This window comes from Hippichthys cyanospilos, chromosome 21 (genome assembly GCF_059441005.1).
Source record: "Hippichthys cyanospilos isolate Australia breed blue-spotted pipefish chromosome 21, RoL_Hcya_1.0, whole genome shotgun sequence".
Lineage (NCBI taxonomy): Eukaryota > Metazoa > Chordata > Actinopteri > Syngnathiformes > Syngnathidae > Hippichthys > Hippichthys cyanospilos.
Genome location: NC_142389.1, coordinates 7771550 through 7795803, shown reverse-complemented (window position 1 = coordinate 7795803; position 24254 = coordinate 7771550). Strand labels below are relative to the sequence as shown.

Sequence of the window (24254 nt, the reverse complement as noted above, 5' to 3'; positions counted from 1 at the left end):
TATAAATGTATAAATATATATTATGTAATAATGGTAATAATAAATACCATTTTTATTCTTTTTATACACTTACCAGCTCTACTACTGTTAGTCCGATTACTTATTCTATTACTACTACTACTACTAGTAGTAGTAGTAGTAATAATAATAATAATAATAATAATAATAATAATAATAATAATAATAATAATAATAATAATAATACAAGGTTAGAGCATAACAACTACAGTATAATTGATATCAAACATTATACCATTCGTATGTATATAATAAAAATTATTAATCGCATAGTATTAGTATTTCGAAATAAATATATAATAATAAAGCATGAATTTCTGTCTCATGATTATCATTATTTGATACAAAAATTTGCAGTAGCAGTAGTACAGTAGTTCTTAGCGACCGTTGTGTTTGCGGTTTGTTATGCTAGCTGGGAGCCAGCTCACATGACGTTACCCAGCATTCCCTGGGCGTAATGTCGCTCGACGAGGAGGAAGCGGGGATGCCTGTCCCTGTCGGTAAGTCCAAGCAAACATCAGCTCATTTCTAGTTTTCTGTCCCAATAGCTCTCCTGAAAATTGAACTTCTTGACACAGGGGCGATGTTGCGCTTTCTTGCGCTGTTTTACATGCTTTCGATATGAAGCAACTTGTTGATCGGGCCGGCCGGCAAAGTTTTGCTTTCAAGCAACATGGTTGCTCATCAGGTGGTGAAAACTGTCAACACAGTCGATGGATTCTGAGTGCGTTTTCGTGACAGAATAATCGACGACAAGGTTACCTGAAACATTTTATTTTCGTGGGGTTGACACGTTAACGCGTGAAATATCAGACTGTGACAAGGACAGACAGCGGCTGTCTGAGGTCAAAGGGCGTTTTGTTGGAAAGCTCTAACAAGTACAGCAAGAATTAGACAAGCAAAATTCAAATTGAGTTCTATATTTAACCAGAGTTTATTTCCAATTTGGTTCTTTTTGACAGAATCAATTGGTTACATTCGGTGATAGTACCTTCAAATGTTCACAGGAAACTTCTTATCCTCATCTTTTGTTTGTTTCTCCTTTCATTGTATGCACAATCAATAAATTGATTTACTCTAGAAAATTAACAATGAACCCATCAACCCAGTCCCAGATATTTAAAGTTTTGTCCTGTTTCATAAATCTTGTACTGTACTACCAAAATGTTCATATTTTTTAATCTGATCCATTACAGTTTACAATAAATGTATTCTTTTTATATTACATACTTAAATTAACTTGAACATAATTGCATTGTGGTACCACAGTAATGCCACATGCCAATTTATTCATGTTATTTTTTTAAAGCCTGACATCAGTCACTATTGAGCAAGGCAATGAAATGGTCTAATAAAATTGCACTTAATTCATGCTGTGTTATACATCTGTAATTACAGCATTGTTTTTTTAATGCTTTGCCTGCAATTCTAGGTTCACGTTATTTTTCTAAGCAATCCTCAAAAATCCACAAACTATAAAGACTTTTTATATTAGCATTTCGCAGACATGGATTTATTACAAAAACAAAAGTGGGATTCTACTGTACTATAGTCCCTCTTTGGTCAGCACATAATGGCCTCGTTCCAAAGTGCTATTCGCCGCAAGATAACAAGTCTGTATTCAAAAGCAAGAAAGGACTTTTGTTGCAGTCAAAAAGATCATTAAAGTCTTGTGTTTTTACCCAAAGGTTAACGGTCCTTCTTTTTCGAGATACACACAATGATCACATGACGTAACTTCAAGTTAGAAAGACGCATAAAAACGAGGTTAAAGTTTTACGAGCGTCTTCTGTCTCTCTTTGATCCCCAGCCTCTGACATGGATTTCAAGGTTATGTTTTCAGCCTTGGAGGAAGCTTGTGAAGAAAATATTGCTGCTTTTTCTGACCCTTCTGCTGATCTTGCTTATGGCCCTGTGACCCAGCGCTTGGTGTTGTGCATGAAAAAGATTCGGGAACATGCTAAAGCTATTGAGCCATTGATCGCCAGCTTCATTTCCGTCTACCACCATTATGACTTTGACGCGCAAACACCTGGAAATGGGTATCGCACCTTGATAAAGGTATGGAAAAATGCGCCATTTCCTTCATTGCACTGTCATTGTAAGGCAAATGTGGCATTAACACATTATAAGAAAACCTTGAGTGTACATTTTTGTTAATCCTTAAGGAAAAGAAAAAACTCAGTTATCACTGAAATATATTTTGACTGACAAGCTATAAATAAGTTTTTTTCCACCTAGTTTAAGATTAGAGTAAATTAGCAAGTGCAATCATTTTAGTTGATTAAGCATTTTCAGCTATAGAAAGTTAATATTTGATCTATAATTGATAACAATCATTTTTATGTACAATTAATATCTATAAAAACACATTTTCGCACCAGACGTTAACGGAAAATGACATCACATATTCGCAAGGCTCAGGTAACATCCATTCATGACTCAGCTTGCTCACATGACCAAACACAGACAGTAGATCTTATTATTTACAGGAAAAATATTAATTTTTACTGCTGAAAATGAATGAACGAGTAAAGGGAAATTCAAGTAAAAAACATATTTACAATATGTTCTATGTCTCCCCAAATACAGCATTCTGTTTCATATTTGGGTGGTCATTTTCCCACTTGCTGTCGACTGAAAATGGCTTCACGGTTGCTTAGGTAATGACCAATCATGGCTCACCTGTTTTGGTCATGTGACATTTGCAAGCTGAGTCGTGATTACCTGAGCCCTGAACTACTGCCGCACAGATTAGCTCATGCTAATGCGAATAGTTCAAGCATTTTAACAAAATATAACAACATTAATAAGTCTCAGTTTATGATGCTTTTCACTCACCAAAACCGCATCGCTTCTAATCGGATGCCTCTTATCTAAATGTGGCTTTTCAGGTGTTACATGCGTGCCTTTTGCACATCCTTCACAAGGCCCGTTACATTGCCTCAAATCACAAGAGCACCTTTTTCCGAGCTGACCACAACGCCTCAGAGATGGAAGCCTACTGCAACGCCCTCTGCCAGCTACGTGCGCTGCTTTACCTGGCCAAGCGGCTGATCAACGACAACGATTTTGGCCAGTTGTACTCCCTGCAGGACCTCGACCTAAGCCACAGATACGTGCAGGAGTACAGCTCCATGCACAAAGCCTGTTTCTATGGACGCTGTCTGGGCTTTCAGGTCTGCCGGTGACATCTGATCTGATTCTGTGTTGTTACAAATACTGAGACTTACAGAATGTATGCATTATTTTCTTGGACAGTTCTCACCAAGTCTTCGTCCGTTCCTTCAGACTATTGTCATAAGCATGATCTCATATGGTGAGAGTTACGGTAAACAGCAATCTGGGCTGGGTGAGTCTTTGCTTGTCCGGTGATGCATTTATGTGTGATGGTCCATTTTAGATGTGTTCATTTGATTATTGTGCTACTTTGTCTTAATTTGCCAGGTTTAGCAGCCCTGTCCCTCCTCACATCTGGAAAGTACGTGATAGATCCAGAGTTGCGCGGTGCAGAATTTGAACGCATCACTCAAAATCTGGACATGCAGTTTTGGAAGTCCTTTTGGAACATCACAGAGTCGGGGCTTTTAACAGTAGGCAGGGTCAAATATTAATCCCTATTGTTCCTAATATTATTTTTGTTTTTTTTCTCTTTTTTTAACCAGAAGTCCAAATTTTGGGTTAAATGATTTCATTGTTTTTATTTTGTCGTATCTTCAGGGCTTCAGCAGAATAGCCTCCTACCCTGTCCAATTGAACCTCACTCTAACGATACCCCCTGTTCCCTTACGCCTCCCCCTGTCATCGGACCCAAATCTGTCCGCTAACGTGTCTCCTCCGCTGGCCCACTGGGGACCTGGGCCGGTCCATATGCGTCTGATCTCCTACGAGATTCGACAAGGACAGGTGAAAAATGACATGAATACGAAAATTTGAATTATATTTTATGTTGTTTAAATTGAATTAAAATGTGAATGCCAACTTTAAACAGCTCAAGCTTTTAAACCTATTATTAATCTTTTATTTTGAAACGTTCCTATCCGTCATAGGAATATCTTGAAAGTAAATAGAGATAATGCTTGTATTATTTCGCAGGACAGTGAGGAGCTCTTGTCTTTTTCTCGTGGAGATCCGCCCTCTATCTCTGCTTCTAATCTCCCGTGGGTGCAAAAGCAACCGCTTTCTCCGTGGTTGCTCATTCACTTCCATGGAGGAGGCTTTGTGGCCCAGACATCCAGATCACATGAGGTACAATGTGTCATTTGTTTTTATTCCCCGTTTGGTAGTGCTCCAGAGTTCTAAAATCTTTTCATGATTTCTTTTGTATCAGAATTATCTGCGAAGCTGGTCGAAAAGATTGAATGTTCCTGTTCTTTCTGTTGACTACTCTCTATCACCTGAAGCACCTTTTCCGAGAGCTCTTGAGGAATGTTTCTACGCTTACTGCTGGGCCTTAAAAAATTGCCACCTGCTTGGTTAGTATATGACAGTATAGCAAAATGTTCATTGTTCATTTTTCTATACTACTTAGCCTCTGCATATGCCTGTTCAAAAATGAGCTCATAGTTGAACAAGTCGTGTTGTAGCCACTCCTTTACAAAACAGTGTGCATCTTTATTTTAAGTTTTATACAGATATATTTTGTCATTAGTGATCATTTTCCATCAGATGACCAAGAAATAAAACAGAAATAATTACTCTGTCTCTACTACATTGTTGACAATGAATATTATGAACATGATCAGTGTCGTTACATAGATGAATAACATTAATTAACATAATGAAATATATTTGATGAATAAAATGTTGTTTATTTTACGTAAATGTATCAAATCGAGTACTCGAAATTAACCAGTATCCAGAAAGTAGCCCTCAAGTCTAAAAAAATATCCCTGAAATAATTTAGATAATAGTCTCTGTAGCACACAATTTAACACAATCAAATGCTCATTAATCATCACAAGCATGCAAATTTTCTCTGAAGCATTTGTAAAACGGATGTGATGTGAAAAAAAACATTCAAACATAAGAGTTGAAACCAGGATTTCCCTTGAGGTTTGGCAAGTAATATATTTGATTAATTTCAAATGTCTATACTTAATTTCTTATTTCGTGTTTCAGGTTCGACGGCAGAGCGTGTCTGTCTAGCAGGAGACAGCGCCGGGGGCAACCTTTGCATTACCGTGTCCATGAAGGCCATGACGTGTGGCATCCGAGTCCCCGACGGCATCATGGCAGCCTACCCCGCCACCTTACTCACCACGGACGCCTCACCATCCCGCTTGCTCACCCTCATTGACCCGCTGTTACCTTTGGGTGTTCTTGCAAAGTGCCTTAACGCCTATGCAGGTATGCCTGTGCAGCTTTCGGTGTATGTTTTTTCACACATCATTTAACCTGGGAAGACTAAATGTTGATTCCTGAAAGCAAAATACACAGCATATTTGTGTGCAAACTGGATAATGTGGATGTGAGGACAACATTAGTTATACAATTGAACACCCATTTGTCAGTGTACCATAGTATGATGTGGGTAATTATATAATGTTTTGTAAAATGTATTATTCTTTGTAAGTTGTTGCTGGATTTTTTTTTTCCACATCCTATCACTTCTTTACACCTAGGTGTGGACTCACTGACTGTGCAGCCCTCTGTTGGAAGTAACAGTCTGATGGCTCTGGGAAGAGACACTACCGCACTGCTCAGTGACCTTACTCAGGGAGCCTCCAACTGGATCCAGTCCTTTCTGCAGCCCATGTGGCCCACAAGCCGAGCGCACTCCAGAACGTCACATCAGGGAGAATCCACAAGCACTGACGGGAATTTTAGCCGTGCCTCGCCTCCACTCTCCCAATGTCATCTCGAATACCCAGAGGGCTTTGAACCGCTGCGTTCTGAATGCCTTGCGGTTGTTCAGCCCACCTCCTGCCCGATCATCAGGAACCCGTTTGTGTCGCCGCTGCTGGCCCCTGACAGCCTTCTACGAGGCCTGCCGCCTGTTCATCTAGTGGTGAGGCACACAACTTCCTCTCTCCCTGTTTGGAGAAGCAAAACTTCACAAAAAATATATAAAAGAAACTTTTCATTAATAATAGACGGTATTATCATCATAATTCTAATAATTAGGAGAATAAACAAATATAAATGTATTTAAATGGAAATAACTAAAAAAAATGTATGAAAAAGTATAAATAAAAAACAAGATGCAAAACTAAAACCAAAGTAACTGTAGAAATAAATACAAATATACATATATAAGTAAATTAAACATCCATCAATAATTAAAACACTGCTTTCACGTGTATTCTATTTCATGCTAAAGACAACGTCAACTTCGAATGTTATTAAAATGCGGATGCAGTTATGAAGTTAAACGTGTTTTTTTTTTTTTTTCCTGGGTGGTTACTTCCTTGCTGAATGGGCACTCTTATACACAAGACTCAAAATATTTCACTGTTAAATTTGTTTGCAGAGCAGTTTATTGAATTTTTGACTTAATTTGAGGAGCAATTTCTGAATTTTGTGGAGCTTGTTTTTCAGTTTAATCCCATGGACCTGAAGCAATGTTCTTTATCAAACAATAATATGCCATTATAAACAGTTATTTTTATAATGAATATTATTACAGGTAATAATGTTTAATAATCCAATGGTCTTTTTTATGCCTGAGTTTGAAATGTCTCTATACATTTATATGCACTGTACTCATGTTAGCAGCGAGCAGAAACTATGTATGTTTAGACTAGTGGGTGTGCATAGAATATTTTATTTAAGGAAAATATGACTTGACTTTATTTCATCGTCTTATTATTTTTCATGTACTTGCAATCTCCTGTTGACTGTATCGCACATACTCACACACACGCACACACACACATAGCTTCTTTGCTTAACTCAGGAAGTGGACAATTCTGCTTCCTGACCTGTCCATATTTCCTTGCAGGCCTCTGCTCTGGATGCTTTACTGGACGACTCTGTGATGTTTGCCAAGAAGCTGCGGGACATGGGCCAGCCTGTGAGCTTGACAGTGGTGGAGGACCTTCCACATGGCTTCCTTAGCCTATCGCAGCTCTCCAGGGAGACAGAGGTTGCCGCAGAAATCTGCTTGGAAAAAATAAGAGACATTTTTCAGCAAGGGAACTCAAACCAGCTCTGATGAAGCCAGAAGAGATTAATTGCACACTGATTTATCAATGGGATTGTATTCATTTGAAGGAGTATTTTCACAAGAGACAAAGGAAAAGAATCTACAGTTTTTTGGAACAGCTATACTTAAATTCTTGCCCCGACAGTCTCGAAAAATTCATTTATACTTGTTTTCCCCTCATTGGTTTTATGATGAACGGACAACACAATTTTCTGTGTTTCCCCAATGTTTGTACATGAGAGATTTGAAGATGAGGTTTGGTGTTTAGTCTTGCACAAAATTTGCAGTTCTTGGAGTTTTAGTGCCTTTTTATGCTGTGCACTTGACATATAGTACTGTAAAAGGACATTCTAGCTTTCCAAACATTCCTGGATTAATGGTTTACTTACACACAAAACAGTTTACACATTTATTATTTTGTTTAGTAATATGTGAATAATATTGTGACAATCACTATGTATTGCTGGGTAGTGAAATCACTTGATGTACCTTAAATTATTTCTTCATATTTATTACAATGTAATATTTAAAGCCTTAGTAAATTAAAAAACAAAACAAAAAAACAACAACAACGTTTGGGTTGCATATTATGGTGGCAAGGTTTTAGACCTTCTTTTTAAACAAATCTTATTCAGGCAAAACAGTGGAAATTAGATCAACTTTAATACAATGAACTCCACGTTCATTTTGTGACATTTTATTGTAGTTTTTCATTTAAAATAGCTTGAAATACCCATACGCTTTTTATTGCAGTATTCTGCTTCGACGACAGGTGTCAATAACGTCATATTGGCTCATATGATAAACAGAAGCAAGAGCAAGACGACGAGGAAGAGAAGACGAAGAAGAAGGCGACCATGTTGATTTAAAGGAAAAACAATAGACGCGATTTATTTGAAGTACATTTTTTGTGTTTAAAAGTATTGAGAAAAACATTGATTGGGAGCAACGGGAAATTTGGTGTTTTGTTTTAATATTTCGGCGAACTGAGGTGAGTGTTGTATTGTCTCCGAGTTGTTTCCATCAAAAACATCAGTTGTTGCTAGCTTGTAGCTAACTTTAGCTTTGTGTGCTAAATATGGTGATGACGAGACATTTAGTAGCGTTTTACACCGTACTTCGGAACGCATTGTCAGCCACATTACAATTTTAAATTGCAATTTGTATACACGCTTTCCATAACGTCTGCTTTCCCAAATGTGTTGGTGTAAAGTGTTTTAAACCGATATGCGCCTTGGTTAGCCTGGTAACTTAAGTCATCCAAAGAAGAATGATCACATTAAATTCAACATTGCTCAGAATGAATCGAAAAATACATAATCGACACGAAAATTAACCTAAAAGATATTTAAAGAGAATTTCTTCATCCAAGCTCAGTTGGCAACAAAATTTTACCCTTGGGCCAATTAATGTCTTTTGCTCATAACAAAACCTGTTTGCACATCTTTCAGGTGACCCATTTGAGTTGTTGGCTGTCTTTGGCCGAGAAGCCCCTTGGTCACGGTCTCAGACCCACTAGTGACACTTTGACCCCCAGACGTGTGGTGACCACGCAAAAACCAGCCGGAGCAGCAGCAAACGTGCTGTGGAATAGAAGGGGTAGAAGGCTATTTGGTTTTGGACTAGGCTCCTCGTTCAGATGAAACTTACCTAGAGGAAATATTCTTGGACTGTGTGATTTCGGGGAAACACTTAAACAGAGTTGGACAATTTTTTCCCCCAAGATAGACATTGCATCCATGCTGTGGACTGAAATAAAAAGGCAGGAATTACTGTTCAATGTAAAAACATATATTGAACAAAGATTATATTGAAAAAAAATATCCCCCAATTACAGATATTGCCTTAGTTTGTTCTATTTCAGGACTTGAGCCACATTTAATACTAGTTCACATATAATTTTCTATATTGTGAGCTGGCATATTTATGCAAATATCTCTTCATTTTGAAGAATTTATTGTGTACAATTTTTGTTTTGTATTTCTTGTTCTTCAGTCACTTGTTAAAGGAGACCAAACTGCACGTACGTGTATATATGTAAATAGCATCGGTTGATTGCTTATTAAGCTGTGGACTTAAAAGAAACTATTGTTTGTTCATGGTTTATTTTTTTTTTACATTTTGAAGATAATTTTAGTTAGAAAACCTTAAGAAGAAAAACTATAACCTTGAAGAAATATTTGAAAAACAGAAGAAAACTTGGAGGAATAAAATATGGCTACAGCAAGAACAGAAAATGTTGGCCCGCTTGCAATGGGACTGAATAAGCAAAATGGGCAACTCAGAGGACAGACCAAACCAGCTTCAGTCCAGCCAGGGTCCTCAACTCAAGCAAAAGTGTTGGGTGCCTCCCAGAAAGCCGGTGCTCCCTCCCAAGAAGGAGGGGGCATTAAGTTTGGGGACGACTGGAAAAAGAGCCTAAAGCTCCCTCCTAAAGACAACAGGGCCAAAACCTCGGTGAGTAAAAGAACTTCTATCTATATTTTAAATGTTTGTCATTGTCAGCATCCTGATTTTTCTTTCTTTTTCCCTAGGATGTGACAGCCACTAAGGGGAATGAATTTGAGGATTACTGCCTCAAACGAGAACTTTTGATGGGCATTTTTGAGATGGGCTGGGAGAAGCCATCCCCTGTGCAGGTAGGGTTAAATAAACACTTGTATGAGCCACCATGGACTCATCTTTAATTGCCTGACTTCATTAGTCAGTGTAACATTGTGACTTTGTAGTATCACTTCTTAGTGTGACTTAAAAGTTACAATTTCTTCCAGGAGGAGAGTATTCCCATTGCCTTGTCTGGAAGGGATATTTTGGCCCGAGCAAAGAATGGAACAGGAAAAAGTGGAGCCTATCTCATCCCTTTGCTGGAAAAGCTAGACCTTAAAAAGGACTACATACAAGGTGAGATTTGAGAAATATTTTACTTATTTACTTCATGTTTTGTCCACAATTATTTTTGATAAAATTACAGTTCATGGAACATTGCTACCTCACACTCAAATACAGTACATCACATATGCTCAAGGTTCTGGTAAGAACCAATCAATAGACCAATAGTTTGGTCACGTATCATTTGCAAGCTGAGCCATGATTGGTTGTTACCTGAGCTCTTGCAAAATGTATTTTTAAAAGTATTAATGGTACCTGAAAATGATTGTGCAAATTCATTACAGACAATATTTGAACGTTTCTCTGCTGAAAAAAAGTACATCTTTTTTAAAAAGATAGACAATATGTCGAAGTGTACTATTCCTTTAAACCTTTGTTTCATATTTTTTCTTTTACAAATTCTTATCCCCTAGCAATGGTCGTGGTGCCAACTCGGGAGTTGGCGCTGCAAGTGAGCCAGATCTGCATTCAGATCAGCAAGCACCTGGGAGGAGTCAAAGTCATGGCCACCACTGGGGGGACCAACCTACGCGATGACATCATGCGCCTGGATGAGACTGGTGAGCAATCATCATTTTTTTTTCCTGTTTAGCATGGCCAAATTAATTTAGTGTATTTTTAGTTTTGGCAACTGTTTTGTTGTTGTTGTGTTTTTTTTGTACTCAACCCAATGTCTTTTTCCCTATTAGTGCATGTAGTCATTGCCACGCCTGGTAGGATTCTGGATTTGATAAAGAAAGGAGTGGCGAAAGTGGATCGAGTCCAGATGATGGTGATGGATGAGGTAGACACACTGTTAAACCAAACACAAAGTCACCTCTACTTTCCTCCTTCCAATTTTCAAATTCTCCTCAAAATCTGTTTTCTTTGTTTCTCTTCCTTCAGGCTGACAAACTGCTGTCTCAGGACTTTGTGGTGCTCATCGAAGATATCATTAGCTTCCTGGCCAAGAACAGGCAGATCCTGCTCTACTCTGCAACCTTCCCCATCAGCGTGCAAAAATTCATGGTGAGTCATCCTCAGTTGCGCCGGCCCTGATGGCTAAGGGCCAGTTGGCACGAATTGTTTTGCTCTGCAAACCAAGCTGTTCATTCTCTTTGGCTAGTCCTGTTTGGTGCTGTAGTCTCAGTTATAGGCTCAACAGTATGGGCCGTTAGTCTGCTGCAATCTGCAGCAATGTGACCCCTTCCGTGTGCTTGCTCAGGCCAAGCACCTGCAGAAACCTTATGAGATCAACCTGATGGAAGAGCTGACTCTGAAAGGCATTACTCAGTATTACGCCTACGTCACAGAGAGACAGAAAGTGCACTGCCTCAACACGCTCTTCTCAAGGGTGAGTAATACACAGCTAATTGACATTTTGGTGGTTAGTGACCATAGATGCTGTGATAAAAAGGTTCAAGATTATTTGAACATTATCACATGTCTTAAACACATTATACTTGTAAATATAAGGCCGTTTTTTTAAGTAGGATTTTAAAAACTGCCTTATTTACAATTTAAGGCAGTTGTTTTTTAAAGTCAGATTCCAAAACAGTGTGGCTAGCTTGGGTTGTATTTTCTAGCTAAGGTTTCAAATCCTGGTACTAATCCAGGTTGGAGTCTTTCATACCATCCTTGTATCCTCGTTTCTTACAATCCTTGTTTCCGTTCTATTCATACTAGAGCTGAACAATTAGTCAAATTCAAATATCTCACTTACATATTCATGTATGCCTTATGTACCGCTCTTTTGGAGTAGTTTTATGATCATAATGTGAAAATTACAAATTAGTATCAAAAGCTACCATTAACTCAATTCATTTTTAAGGAAAAGTCTTATATCAAAGCGGCCAATCTTTAAAATATTGTCTTTTTGGGGAATTTTTGTGCATCAAAAATATAAATGGTATGGGTATTTGGTATCGTCTGAAAGAAAGTAGTAGCCCATCCAGTATGTTCACAAGGTCTTTGATTCCGTCCTATGCAGCTTCAGATCAACCAATCGATCATCTTCTGCAACTCCACGCAGCGGGTGGAGCTCTTGGCGAAAAAGATCACGCAACTGGGCTACTCGTGCTTCTACATCCATGCGAAGATGATGCAGGTTGGCACAATGCCATTTATTGTTGATTTTGTAATCCTGTTGACATTTGACACCCATACACATTGCACAAAAGGCTCAGATTCACAAAATAATCATTACGTTTGCAGGAATATAGAAACCGTGTGTTCCATGACTTCAGAAACGGACTTTGTAGGAACCTGGTGTGCACTGGTAAGTTTTTGAAGGTCCTCCTCAACAATTTATCAGTTATGAACATTTCAAACGAATAACCGTTACATACCTCCAATAGATCTCTTCACTCGGGGTATTGACATTCAGGCCGTCAATGTGGTCATCAACTTTGACTTTCCGAGGAATGCAGAAACGTATCTCCACCGTATCGGAAGATCAGGTATCATCATCACAACCCCCATGTAGTAGAACCCTCCTATCCTGTATCGAATGTTGTGAATCTGTTGGACCTTTGTGCCTGGCCTCTTAAGTTTGATGATAAAAATCGCGTTTTGTTCTCAGGGAGGTTCGGTCATTTCGGATTAGCCATCAACCTGATCACATCAGAAGACCGCTTCAACCTTAAGACCATCGAAGACCAACTGGTGACCGACATCAAACCCATTCCGGGCAGCATCGATAAGAGTCTCTACGTGGCTGAGTACCACTCCTCCAGCGGTGACTGCGAGGTGGAAGAAGTCCAAGAAAAATCCGAACCTCAGCAGGACAGCACCTAAAGATGGTGAGAGCATGCTCACACGCAAGCAGCTTCGTTTGAATTTAACCTTTGAAGTCTTTTAAGCATCTTCATTAATACATTTTTGTCTTCGGCACAGGACCATGCCAGGCATTTGCGCACGCGGCTTCAGACACCTCTTCAACATTTTGTTGTTGTTTCCACAAAAGGCAAAGAAAATATCTCCATTTGCATCAAACCTCATACTGATCCTTATTTGAGCTTATTATGAGATGTTTTCTCTAACCATGATTGGCGGGCATAGTCATGTAAAATACGATGTATTCTGTTTTGAACCAGTCGACAACAGCGGAAAGGACGGTCAGTCTTTTCCGCGCCAAAGCACCAGCCATCGTTGCATACACTGTTGCCACTTAAGTGCCTTACTTCCTGCCACGCATTTTCCACTATAACTCATTGACTTCAAACATCCATTATGCAAGCGAAAAGAGACAACTGTACTTTAACGCCGAGCGCGTCAAATCCTCTCAATAGCAACGTTTTTTTTTTTGTTTGTTTTATTACGTGAACGTTGCGATTAAAACGGCAGCTTGCCCCCATTTAAAATTAATAATACATTTAGAATGATCCGCGGATGTCTGCCTGTGACAGTTTCACTTTCATAGACGGCCTTATGCAAGTTTGTTCTAGTTGCGGTTGTCTGGATAATGTTACACAAAGAAATGAATAATACATTTAAAACATAACATTCAAACATTTGTATAACTAAGCGTAAGACTGGTTCAAAGCAGAATGTTTCAACTACTAAGCTCAAAACTATATACAGGATCATTCTGGTTACTGGTGCAAATCGTTACTTCAACTTTACAAAATTTGCTTTTTATTTGCATTATGGACATCGAAAATGGAATAGTTTCATTAATATTTCCACCAATCCGACAACTAAATGAAATTGGTGAATGTATATGCCAACTCTGCTGCCTAGTGGATGAATGCCAAGCACTTGGAGCATATTATGCGACACAAATTTGTGTTGCTGCTGTCGCAGTTAAAAGCTTTTTTTTTTTTTTTCCGTGTTTGTTTTTTCTTCCTTCCCTGCTTCCATCTAAACCAGCCCTGGTTTTAGTTTTCAGCAGCATTGGTGAAGTGTTTTTTTTCTTTTTCTTTTTCTTTTTTTTTTTTGGACATCCTGTTTTTTGTAAGAAGGGAGGGATTATTTTTAGTGCGGGGCAGGTGGAGCACTGGATTCAAAAGCAAAATTGTAGCATCTTAAAAGTGGCAGCTCCGACTTTTTTTCATCCTCCACTAACCAAGGTTTAGAAGATAAAAATGCAGGAGTGTAAAAATACAATTTTGTGAGTTCTACTTTCTTTATTTTTCCCCCGGTGAAAGGCGTGTGAAATAAACACTGGGTTTGGGTACATTTCCAGTTCACAAAAAAATCATATTCGTATTTTTTTTTTCCATTACCAACAAAAAGTGAATTTACTTTTGATGATTAAATGCTTAAGTTTTAAATTGTTTACAATCCCCCCACAAAATCAAAATACAGTTCTTGGGTTAGGGTTAATGGGGAATCAAGGTTTTTATTTCTTCTATTTTTTTTTAACAGACTTTCAGGATTTACACTGAAGCAAAACCAAAAGTGAGTGAGTGAGTGAGTGAGTGAGTGAGTGAGTGAGTGAGTGAGTGAGTGAGTGAGTGAGTGAGTGAGTGAGTGATCGAGTGAGTGATCCATTCATCCATCCATGGAATGGCAGCATTTGCATGCAACCTCAAGTCAGCTTGACTAAACTTGCTCGGTTGGAGAATTTGCTCTGTAAAACAAATTAGTCCTGTTGCTGGTTTGATGCTGCATGTAAATGTGCTTTGTCCCATCCCTTTTCATGTGCGGACATTTTTGTTGATACACAATGTCTTAAATTTGAACGAGTGGCGTTTACTTGTCAGTTGCGGGACCTCCAGCTCTTAACGGCGAATGTTACCTTTTCTTAACATCTATTCTCATTCCATGAGCTCCATTGTGATCCATGACATTGTCCCTAAAGGTTTTTTTTTTTTTTAATTACATAATTGAATGAGTGATACCTTAGGTGGAAAATTGTGTTTAAATGTGTTCATTTAAAAAAAAAGAAAAAAAATCCTCATTCAGTGTGACATGAATGCAGCTTGTATTGGGTCAAAAAGAATGTTAAGTTGAATGCCGTTAAGAATGTTGACTCATTTTTGCTTTTGTCATCCAATAAGTCTTTTCTTTTGTGTATGCGTGTATCCACCATGACTTCTTGGGTCAGGTGTGCTGATTTTGTTTGTCCGTTTGTGTATTGAAGAGTCATTTAAAAAAAAAAAATGGACACCAAATTGCAATTTGGGTAGATTGCGTCATGTTCAGTTATGTAATTGGTGGTAAATTTAAAAACCTAAATCATTGATTGGGGGGGAATGTACTTTCCTGACTGAAGCACTAACATAAACCCTGCAAAAGCTTCAGGCAATCTCAGCTAAATTCAGTAAAAATTTAGACAAACTACTGACATTTCGGGAACAGGACAGGTGAATATTACTACACATTATGGAAGAGTGATAACATAATTTTGAATTTCCCAGCAGACAAAATGTCAGTATTGTGTGAAGTGTTGTTCAAATCCCGTTGGTTGTCATATTGGTAAATTCAGGTTCAGGCATCCACTTTAGTTTTTTGGAATCATTGACAAATTTATTTCATTGTCTCTGTTTCGTTTTGAAAATGTGTAAGGAATGCGAGTTTAAGACTAAAATTAGAATTTGTGTTGGTTCCTCCTGTTTTCTTGTCGTAAATGTTTGAAATAGAGTTACTATTGGAATTTCTCAAAGTTCATCCAGCGTTTTAATGTTTATTCTGACCTGACATGATATGTTGAGGAACACCGGGGAATTCAGCGATTGGCGTTTCTCACTCTGTCCTCTACTGTTAGAATTTGGAACAACATGCAGGAGTTGTGAAATTCAATAAACTTTCGAAATTTACACCCCAGTTTGTGTTTTTATTGCTTCAGTGAAGGCAATGTAGTATTGTATGAATTTTATTGCAGCATATATTTTTCCATTCTAAATTTTTGATGAATCCATAATTCACAAGATTGAATGTGATTGCAATGCCAGACATAACGCTTTCATTTTCATTTTGGTGTTCGGTAATAATGCATAAGACGATTGAGGACGCTGTTACCTCCTTGAAGATCATTTGAAGACGTTTGACCTTGACGTGGTTTCAACTGAACTACAGCTCCCATTTGTTCACATATGGTGCACGTTTAATACAAAGCGCAAATAGCGTTGAAACGAAAACTTGGTGAAACCTTTTCAAGACAAGTAATTTATAAATTAAATGCGTAATATCCCGCCCCTTATCAACTCTGTTAGTTCAGCCAATGATGTTTAGAAATTGCATTGACATCACAAACATGCGACAAATGCGTGCATGTCCACCAATCACTTTGAAGAAACCTGACCCTTCGTCCAATCGAGTAAGTGTTCTGGTTCAACGCCAGGTACAACGAGTTATCTACTTCCGGTTACACCGTCCTCTGACTTTGCAACGTGAGTACCTATCGTTCATTCATTCTGTTGAATTATATGGTTATGTTTTCAGGCGATGGTTGGCCGAAAAAAATGAAATAATTTTCTTTAAACCTCTGAACTTGCGAATGACATTGCAAATAATTCAACGTTAGCGTGCTTAGTGGTTAATGTGAAAGAGCTAGCTTAGTTGTCCATTCATTTCATGTTAAGTAACTATTAGACGTGGCTAATATACGCAAAGTTACATTTACTTTATCAGACTGGCATTTTCCCCCGTTCCAGGCACATTTATACATACTGAAAACCAATTATACGCAATAAATGATTCATTCATGTCCATCTATGCCATCAGCATATAATGCTGGTAGGAAATATATCTGTAATGTTCTGCCATTAGATGCAAGTTATAATTAATCCAGCCTTACCCAAATAACAGCCAGATATGCAATATGTTAATTTTATTGATGCAAATAAAAATTAACTGACATGTTGGCACTTAACCAGTTCTTTTCTCCTGACCTTGCAGAATGGGGAGTGTATTAGCTGCCGGTTCCCCTAACCCACCGTCACCATCCTCCAATGATGTGGCTGGTCCCGGCTTGACAGTACCACCAGGATTTGGAATGCCTTCGGTGTCGCCCTCCACCGGGTTGACTTCAGTGCAGACCCAGGAAACGACTCCTCCTTTGCAGAATCCAGGTGCATTTGATGAGTGTCATCGTAAGTGCAAAGGTAAATGAGATGATCATCAAACCGTATAATGCACATTGAATACTCACGACTGTATATCCTGATCGACACCGCCTTCTCTTCAGAGGTTTTCCCGATGCAGATGGAAGGCGTCAGGCTGGTCGTCAATAAGGGCCTAAGTAACCACTTTCAGGTTGGTCGACTCGCTTTATAATTTTCGATATACTCTGCCTGATATTGGATTTGCTTATTGTAATAATGGCCAGGTGACTATGTAAGGCAACAAATTGGTGTTATGCGTTTTTGCATGGCAGTTTTCAAAATAAAGCAGGGGTGCGTGTGTGCCAGATTTTCATGAATAATTTATTAATAATAATAATTAATTAAGTCTGATTGACAAATTATTTTTGTAAAAATTCAGGTGAACCACAACGTCTTGCTGAGCACCTTGGGGGATTCCAGCTACAAATTCGGAGCCACATACGTCGGACCAAAGCAGATGGGTCCAGCAGAGGTATGACACACTGTTATTGTAAATTTTATTGTTACTTTTCTGTTATTGTTGCAAAACATCATCTTTATAGGGACACCGGTTAAAATACTGATTGATTTTGAGACTGTGTAGTTTAAAAAATAAATAAATAAATAAATTATGTTCTCAGTTTTTTCCAGTCCTTTTGGGTGACATGGACAACCATGGTAGCCTTAATGCTCAAGTCATCCACCAGATCACCAACAGCCTACGATCCAAAATGGCCTTCCAGGTATCATTTATCGTGTTATAAACTGGCTAAAAATGTAAGCTGTGATTAAAAATGTCAGTTATTTCAATATACTTCAGACACAGCAACACAAGTTTGTCAACTGGCAAGGTGATGCAGAATTCCGTGGAGAAGATTTTACTGCTACTATTACACTTGGAAACCCTGATGTGCTCATTGGCTCTGGTAGGTCACCTGCTTTTACGATTTTTATACTCGCGCGTTCAATCATATGAACGTATCGGCCCACCTTTCAGGTATCATCGTTACACACTACCTCCAGTCCCTCACGCCCGCTCTGGCTCTTGGGGGGGAGTTGGTGTATCATCGCAGGCCATCGGAGGAGGGTGCTGTCATGTCTTTGGTTGGCAGGTACACAGGTGAGGTCATGATAAATGTGCATGATGTGGCTTTTATTGTCCAGGCCACTTGTCATAGAAGGATCTAGAGAAAAAGATAGCGCAAAAGAAAAAACTTTTTAAACACCTTTGAATGCAAATTTTAATAATTGCAGGAATTTCATATATAAATAGATACTCGTTGTATTATGCATGTGTCTTTAAATAGCAAATTGGCAATTTTCCTAGAGACCAAGATCATTTGTTATTTCCAATTGAAATGTACTCCATGTGTGTGTATATGTATAAATACATATATACACAAATGTGTATATATGTGTGTATTAATATTATGTGTGTGCGTGAGAACTATAATAACCCTGCCTCATACAATACGTTGATGAACTTTTGAACTCAGGCGCCAACTACATCGCCACGCTGACACTCGGATCGGCGGGCGCTCACGCCACCTACTACCACAAAGCAAATGAGCAGGTTAGTAAGCTTATTATTAGCTTTTTTTTTTTTTTTTTAAATCTCAGGTGGTTCGTGCCTTACAGTGGACTGACTGTCAAATGTTATGTAGTTGCAGCTCGGTGTAGAGTTTGAGGCGAGTACTCGCATGCAAGATACTAGCGTGTCCTTTGGCTACCAGCTTGATGTGCCCAAAGCCAATCTACAGTTTAAAGGTACAGTACGCTTTCTTAAAACAGAGTCACACAATTAACTCATTCATTCCCAAAGATATTTGAACGTTTTTAAGAAAAGGCCCGGCATCCAATCCCTGTATATTGCTAGAGTGTCTAAAAATGTCTGTTACTACTTGAGTTTACTGATTCTCAAAGTAGTTAATTAATTACTTTAGGTAATTAAGTATGAAAGTAAATCAGTTACTTTATGCTTTGATCTATTCATAAAGTAATTCATTACTTAAGTTCATAATTACCTAGTTATTGATTACTAATGTACTTTAGTATCTAATGGAATTAATTACTTTCCTATTTACTTTCTAAAGTAATCAAATTACTTTAGTTCTAGGGTTAGTTACTGATTATTATTGATAGTATGATATTTGAACCATAGATAGTTATTGATTAATTTAGTAGTCAACTTTATTACCTAAAAGATGACTTTAATACTTAATTCATTTCTTAGTTCTTCATTCACCAAAGGGATACTGTGTAAGATTTAGACTGTTTTTCATTAAAAAGAAAAAAAGTAAAGGAAGATAAGTTTAAAAAACTTGGAAATAAATGTGTTCTTAACGACCAACAGTATATTTTAAATATACCGGTAATCGTAGGTCTAGTTATCATTAAATGATATTACATGGGGAGGTGGCACTCCTCCTGAGGTTGCCATGTTTCTGATAGCTACGGACAACGGTAAATGCAGCACCTCCTGCTGGCCGTCATGAAAACCTGTCAAATCTTAGACAGTGTCCCTTTAAGCTAACACTTGCAAAAATATTTGGGAAAAAAAGTAGTTATTATGTGGAACTATGTATGTAAGTGATAAAAACATCATACAATTTCTAATTTCTATCCTTCAGGTTCATTAGACAGTAACTGGGTGGTCGGTGCGACTCTAGAAAAGAAGTTGCTGCCCTTGCCTCTCTCCTTGGTTCTCTGCTCCTTCCTCAACCATAACAAGAACAAGTTCCAGTGCGGTTTCGGTGTTTCGATCGGTTGAAGGGACCAGCCGCAAGACCTCGAAGGATGAACTCACTCGCTTTGGACACATGAGGCAACTACAATATTTATCACTTTAATGTTGATAACTTCATGTTTTAAAAGACCTTACAACAGATTTCATGTTTATTGTGTAATATGTCAATTGTTTATATCTCTGCATTTTGTAAAAGAGGGAAGAGAAATAAAAGCATGCCTTGTTTGCTTTATTTAGTAATGAAAAGTGATTTTTGTTTTTGTTTTTGATCATTTGAACAGAAAGGAGCGGAGCTGTTATTGTGTTGATTTTATTCAAATAAGAAGTCTTTTGATATTTTGCCCCGCAACATCAAGATAACGAGTGACACATTTGGATCAAAGTCCTGCTCACGTTTCACATGACCCGCTGTGCAATGCTGCAGGTACAGAAATAGTTCACTTCCCTAAAGATGACAATGTTAAATGTACGTGGCCACCTTTATAGCACCTATTTAATTGCACCATAGATATCTTTGCGCAGCAGAAATGATGCATTCACTTGTAGCAACAATGAATTAGTAGCTGACCTGTTATCTTATCCAGTGATGTCACAACTCATCGCTGCTAACACGTGACGGAGTGACCTTTATCTTGTCAGGATGCTTTTTCCGCATTGTCACCTAACAAATCATACTAAATAAATTTAAGTCTGATTGACCCCCCCCCCCCCCCCCCCCCCAGAGAACAAAATAGATTGTTTTTAGATGATACATGCCAGAAAATGAGCATGATATTAAATTTGGCTAAAATAGAAAGCAAACCTAAAAGAAAAACATTTTTAGTACAATGTTTATATTTTACATATTTGATGAAATATGTACTATTGTAGTTTATTTTAAAAGAGATGGTAAAAAAAAAAATCAGACATGTATTTGTTGATTATTAAAATCCAAAGATAATTCAGTGTCATTTTCATGTTCAATGGTGAAAAGGGGAAAAAATTAACTTTTAAAAAATGCCTTTACTACACTATTTTTGAACTAATGAAATAAAACCCCAATTTCTAAATATCTTTGGGTACCCCCCCCCAAAAAAAAACAACCCAAAAGGATTCTTTCATTCTACAATAATATACGTGTATATATCAGTATCAACACAACAATTGATTACATTCACATTTCTTATATGCAGCAGAACTTCCATTTGAAATGCACTTTTGCAAAAACAGCACTTTTATGAATTCATTATTTTCTAAACGAGCTCAAGTCTGAAAGGGTCTTCAGATTGAGTGATTGTATCAGCGATGTGGCACAGCGCGAGTGACAACTGAGCAATCTGAGCTGGACTTTACTCTTGCTGCATCCATATAAACCGATGTGTGCAAGCTGCAGCGGGACTCGACTCGCAATAATCCACAGCTCTCTCCACTGAGCGGCTCATTCACCGAGGTAAGAAAGCCGATATGGGTTAAAAAGAATTATTCAGGTTTAAAACAAACGAAAATTCTAAAATCCATCTTGCTCATTGGCAGTGTCAATCATGAAGCTCCTCCTGCTCTTCGTTTTGGCTGTTTCTGCTGGTAAGAAGTTTGCTCAGATCAGATTTTGAAGATTCGATTTAAAAGTTGAATTACTTCTGAACTTTGCAATCCTAAACTTAAGTACTGCAGAAAATAGATGGATAGTAGATGAAGAGAACTTTTTTTCCCTCTAGGTTGCGATGCCAAAGTCATGCAGAAGAACCAGCCCAAGCCGCAGATTGACGTGGTCAAAGATGCCTTTTGGGACTATGTTGCCAAGGCAACAACGACAGCTGGGGACTCACTGGCGCTGATCAAACAGTCTGATCTCGGAAAGGAAATCAAGTATGTCTACATATAAGTGTGTGTGTTTGTGTTACACGTTGTGTGTGTCATATACATTTGGATGTATATAGTTATACATACTGTATGTGTGTTGGTATATACTATTTTATATACTGTATATATATATATATATATATATATATATATATATATATATATATATATATATATATATATATATTAGTGCCGTCAAGCAATTAAAATGTATTAATTGCCAAATTTTTCCAAATTTGAATGCGAGTGATCACATTTTTCATTAACTATTTTATACAACACAACGTAAAATTGTCAGACAAAAAATATTTTGCAAATATTTGTAATTGCTTTATTAGATTGTTTAATACAATTCTTTTCCTGGAAAAAGGAACTATTGAGCGAGGTGTTATGCAGTGAGGTGGTGGAGCAAAGATGTCTAACTCATACATTGTTTGATTACATCTTCAAAATCTGCATTTTTTTGTTTTTGTTTTAAATTAGCCCCATCATGCATATTTTTCAAATGAAAATACATGAATGCTAATTTTTATCAATCTTTTTCATCCGTTTGCTTGCAAAGTTAATAGAGTGCATCCGCCACAGCAAATAAGTTAACTGTGTATTTTTTTAACACTTTATACAATGTAAATTCATCACAGTTAAAGCTTTAACTTTGACAGTCCTAATATATATAAATATATATGAGGGTCATTCATTAAATAAGGTGAATTTTTTGGACATATAATACTTATAATACAGACAGAGCTTTGTTTGTTTAATACATACATACAGTATATATATATATAAGTGTGTATATATATATATATATATATATATATATATATATATATATATATATATATATATATATATATATATATACGTTAGAAGATAATACAGATACATGATGTTTGTTTCTGCAGCACCCTGATTTCTGGGAGCACCGCCGCCATCAACAAGTTCACAGATGCTGTTCGCGCTCACGTGACCAAGGACTTCACCTCGCGGTTCTTTGAGCAGGCTGAGCACTTGAAAGTCCGTCTGGAGAAGGATCTGACGGCCATGCGAACCCACCTTCAGCCGTACGCCGACGAGGTAGTGACGCACTTCCAGGAGCAGGTGGAGGAGCTGAAGAAAGAGGCGTCATCGTACGCCGAGACCATGGATTCGGAAGCTCTCAAAGCTGTTCTGTTAAGGAAAAGCCAGGAGCTGAAGAGCCATCTGGATAGGAATGTCGACAAGCTGCATACTCAGATGGTTCCTTACACTGAGGAACTTAGGCATAAGATGGAGGAAAGTCTGGAGGAATTCCAGAAGAACATGATGCCCCTGGTCCAGAGCTTTCATAGCCAGCTGACAGAGAAGACCCAGGAGATCCAGGAGAAGCTGGCTCCTTACGGCGATGAGCTGAAGGCAAAGTTGGATATTAACACCCAGAACCTGAAGGAGCAGCTGGCTGTTCTTTGGGAATCCTTCACCAAGCTGACACAATAAATTTTGACAAGAGCTGGACTCATAAGCAGTGCAACATTCTACCTCATTTTAATCGAATTGAAGTCTGTTTTCTGATATCCTCTGCAAAAGACAATAAAACAATTGAAATGTATTTGTTGTTGGTCTCTTTGTGTTGTGATGAAACAAAATATAAATCATACTAGTGTGATGAAATTGGTGAAAATTTCAAATCGCATTTTTATCAACATATTATTTGTTCAATAAACCCACTGTAAGTACAGAATCAACTTGAGGCCTTACAATTAATTTCATTTTTTGTTGGGCTATCTTAAATTAGTTGTCAGTTTCCATTTTACCATTGATGTGCGCTTGTGTAAAATTGTGCTTTTTTTTGCACTTCTTTTAATAGGGAAATGGTAAAAAATTAAAAATGGACATTTCTAGTAGGGCAATTCTCAAGTAGTGAAAAAATGCAATGATAAAAATAATTTTTCAACTAAAAAGTTTGTACTGGCAGAACAATATAATACAGCTTCAGAAAACTAAGTAAACAATGTTGAAAAATTGCAGTGAAATCACATTTAAAAAATCAAATTAGAGGTATGATTATTTGATTAATTGACTACAGATTTATTACATTAAACTTTATTTCTGATCATTGATTAATCATTCCAATATACAAATTTTTCCAAAACAACGTCTTAAAAGCAAATATTCTCTGATTACTTCCTTGTCTACAAAAGCAGACTGATAATTATTACATTTAATCAATATATAATCTAAAAAAAAAGTTTATTTTTGAAAACAATGATCAAACTTTTTGCTAATTTTCTGACTATACAGACCCAACCAAACAAACACGTCTTTATTTTAATTTCCTAAACTGTCAGTTTGATCCAATATCCTGTATTTTTCATACATGGAGTGAAATGAAAACATTTTTTAATGAGTCTGATTCTACTGAAACGTAATTGACGGATAATTGTTAGTTGCAACCTAAAAAAAAATCTTAAATCATACACCAAATCTTAATATGTATTTGATATAAATATTATACATCACTAACAAATAATTAAATCTACTCAAGAATAATCCAGAAATGATTAATAAATACAAATTAAGCTATTGTTATACACCAATGGAATAACTACTGATTTCATAAGAGCTATTG

General features: G+C 37.4%; 4 protein-coding genes across 5 annotated transcripts; all 4 read left to right on the top strand.

Annotated features, from left to right (window-relative positions):
• The first annotated feature begins 475 nt into the window (after positions 1-475).
• On the top strand, positions 476-7721 carry lipea (lipase, hormone-sensitive a). Its single transcript, XM_088404697.1, is given in 12 exon segments — positions 476-518; positions 1829-2079; positions 2913-3197; positions 3280-3370; positions 3466-3611; positions 3739-3924; positions 4114-4266; positions 4349-4493; positions 5140-5367; positions 5643-6028; positions 6962-7149; positions 7151-7721. Coding segments are annotated over 12 exon segments (2145 nt in total). The 3' UTR covers positions 7194-7721.
• A 290-nt stretch (positions 7722-8011) lies between these two features.
• LOC148406432 (putative ATP-dependent RNA helicase ddx6) lies at positions 8012-15802 on the top strand. Its single transcript, XM_088405129.1, has 13 exons — positions 8012-8156; positions 8617-9622; positions 9700-9804; positions 9937-10066; positions 10468-10614; positions 10744-10838; positions 10940-11062; positions 11259-11387; positions 12024-12140; positions 12248-12311; positions 12391-12492; positions 12615-12834; positions 12929-15802. Exons 2-12 carry the CDS (start codon positions 9380-9382, stop codon positions 12827-12829), a joined length of 1470 nt encoding a protein of 489 aa, XP_088261255.1. The 5' UTR covers positions 8012-8156; positions 8617-9379; the 3' UTR covers positions 12830-12834; positions 12929-15802.
• A 508-nt stretch (positions 15803-16310) lies between these two features.
• On the top strand, positions 16311-20211 carry tomm40l (translocase of outer mitochondrial membrane 40 homolog, like). Of its 2 annotated transcripts, XR_015863964.1 has the most exons (11): positions 16311-16368; positions 16877-17082; positions 17166-17233; positions 17462-17554; positions 17703-17804; positions 17882-17987; positions 18059-18181; positions 18558-18634; positions 18726-18828; positions 19692-19885; positions 20089-20211. XR_015863964.1 is itself a non-coding variant. In XM_088404717.1 (10 exons), exons 2-10 carry the CDS (start codon positions 16878-16880, stop codon positions 19829-19831), a joined length of 1017 nt encoding a protein of 338 aa, XP_088260843.1. In that variant the 5' UTR covers positions 16311-16368; position 16877; the 3' UTR covers positions 19832-20039. The 2 variants fall into 2 exon arrangements, 1 of the variants encoding a protein (XP_088260843.1); XM_088404717.1 differs by lacking the exon at positions 20089-20211 and having other exon boundaries at positions 19692-20039.
• A 354-nt stretch (positions 20212-20565) lies between these two features.
• Positions 20566-23234, top strand: apoa4a (apolipoprotein A4 a). The gene is made up of 4 exons (XM_088404718.1): positions 20566-21236; positions 21320-21367; positions 21502-21652; positions 22552-23234. The coding sequence occupies exons 2-4, from the start codon at positions 21328-21330 to the stop codon at positions 23120-23122; spliced, it is 762 nt and encodes a 253-aa protein (XP_088260844.1). The 5' UTR covers positions 20566-21236; positions 21320-21327; the 3' UTR covers positions 23123-23234.
• Positions 23235-24254: the final 1020 nt, after the last annotated feature.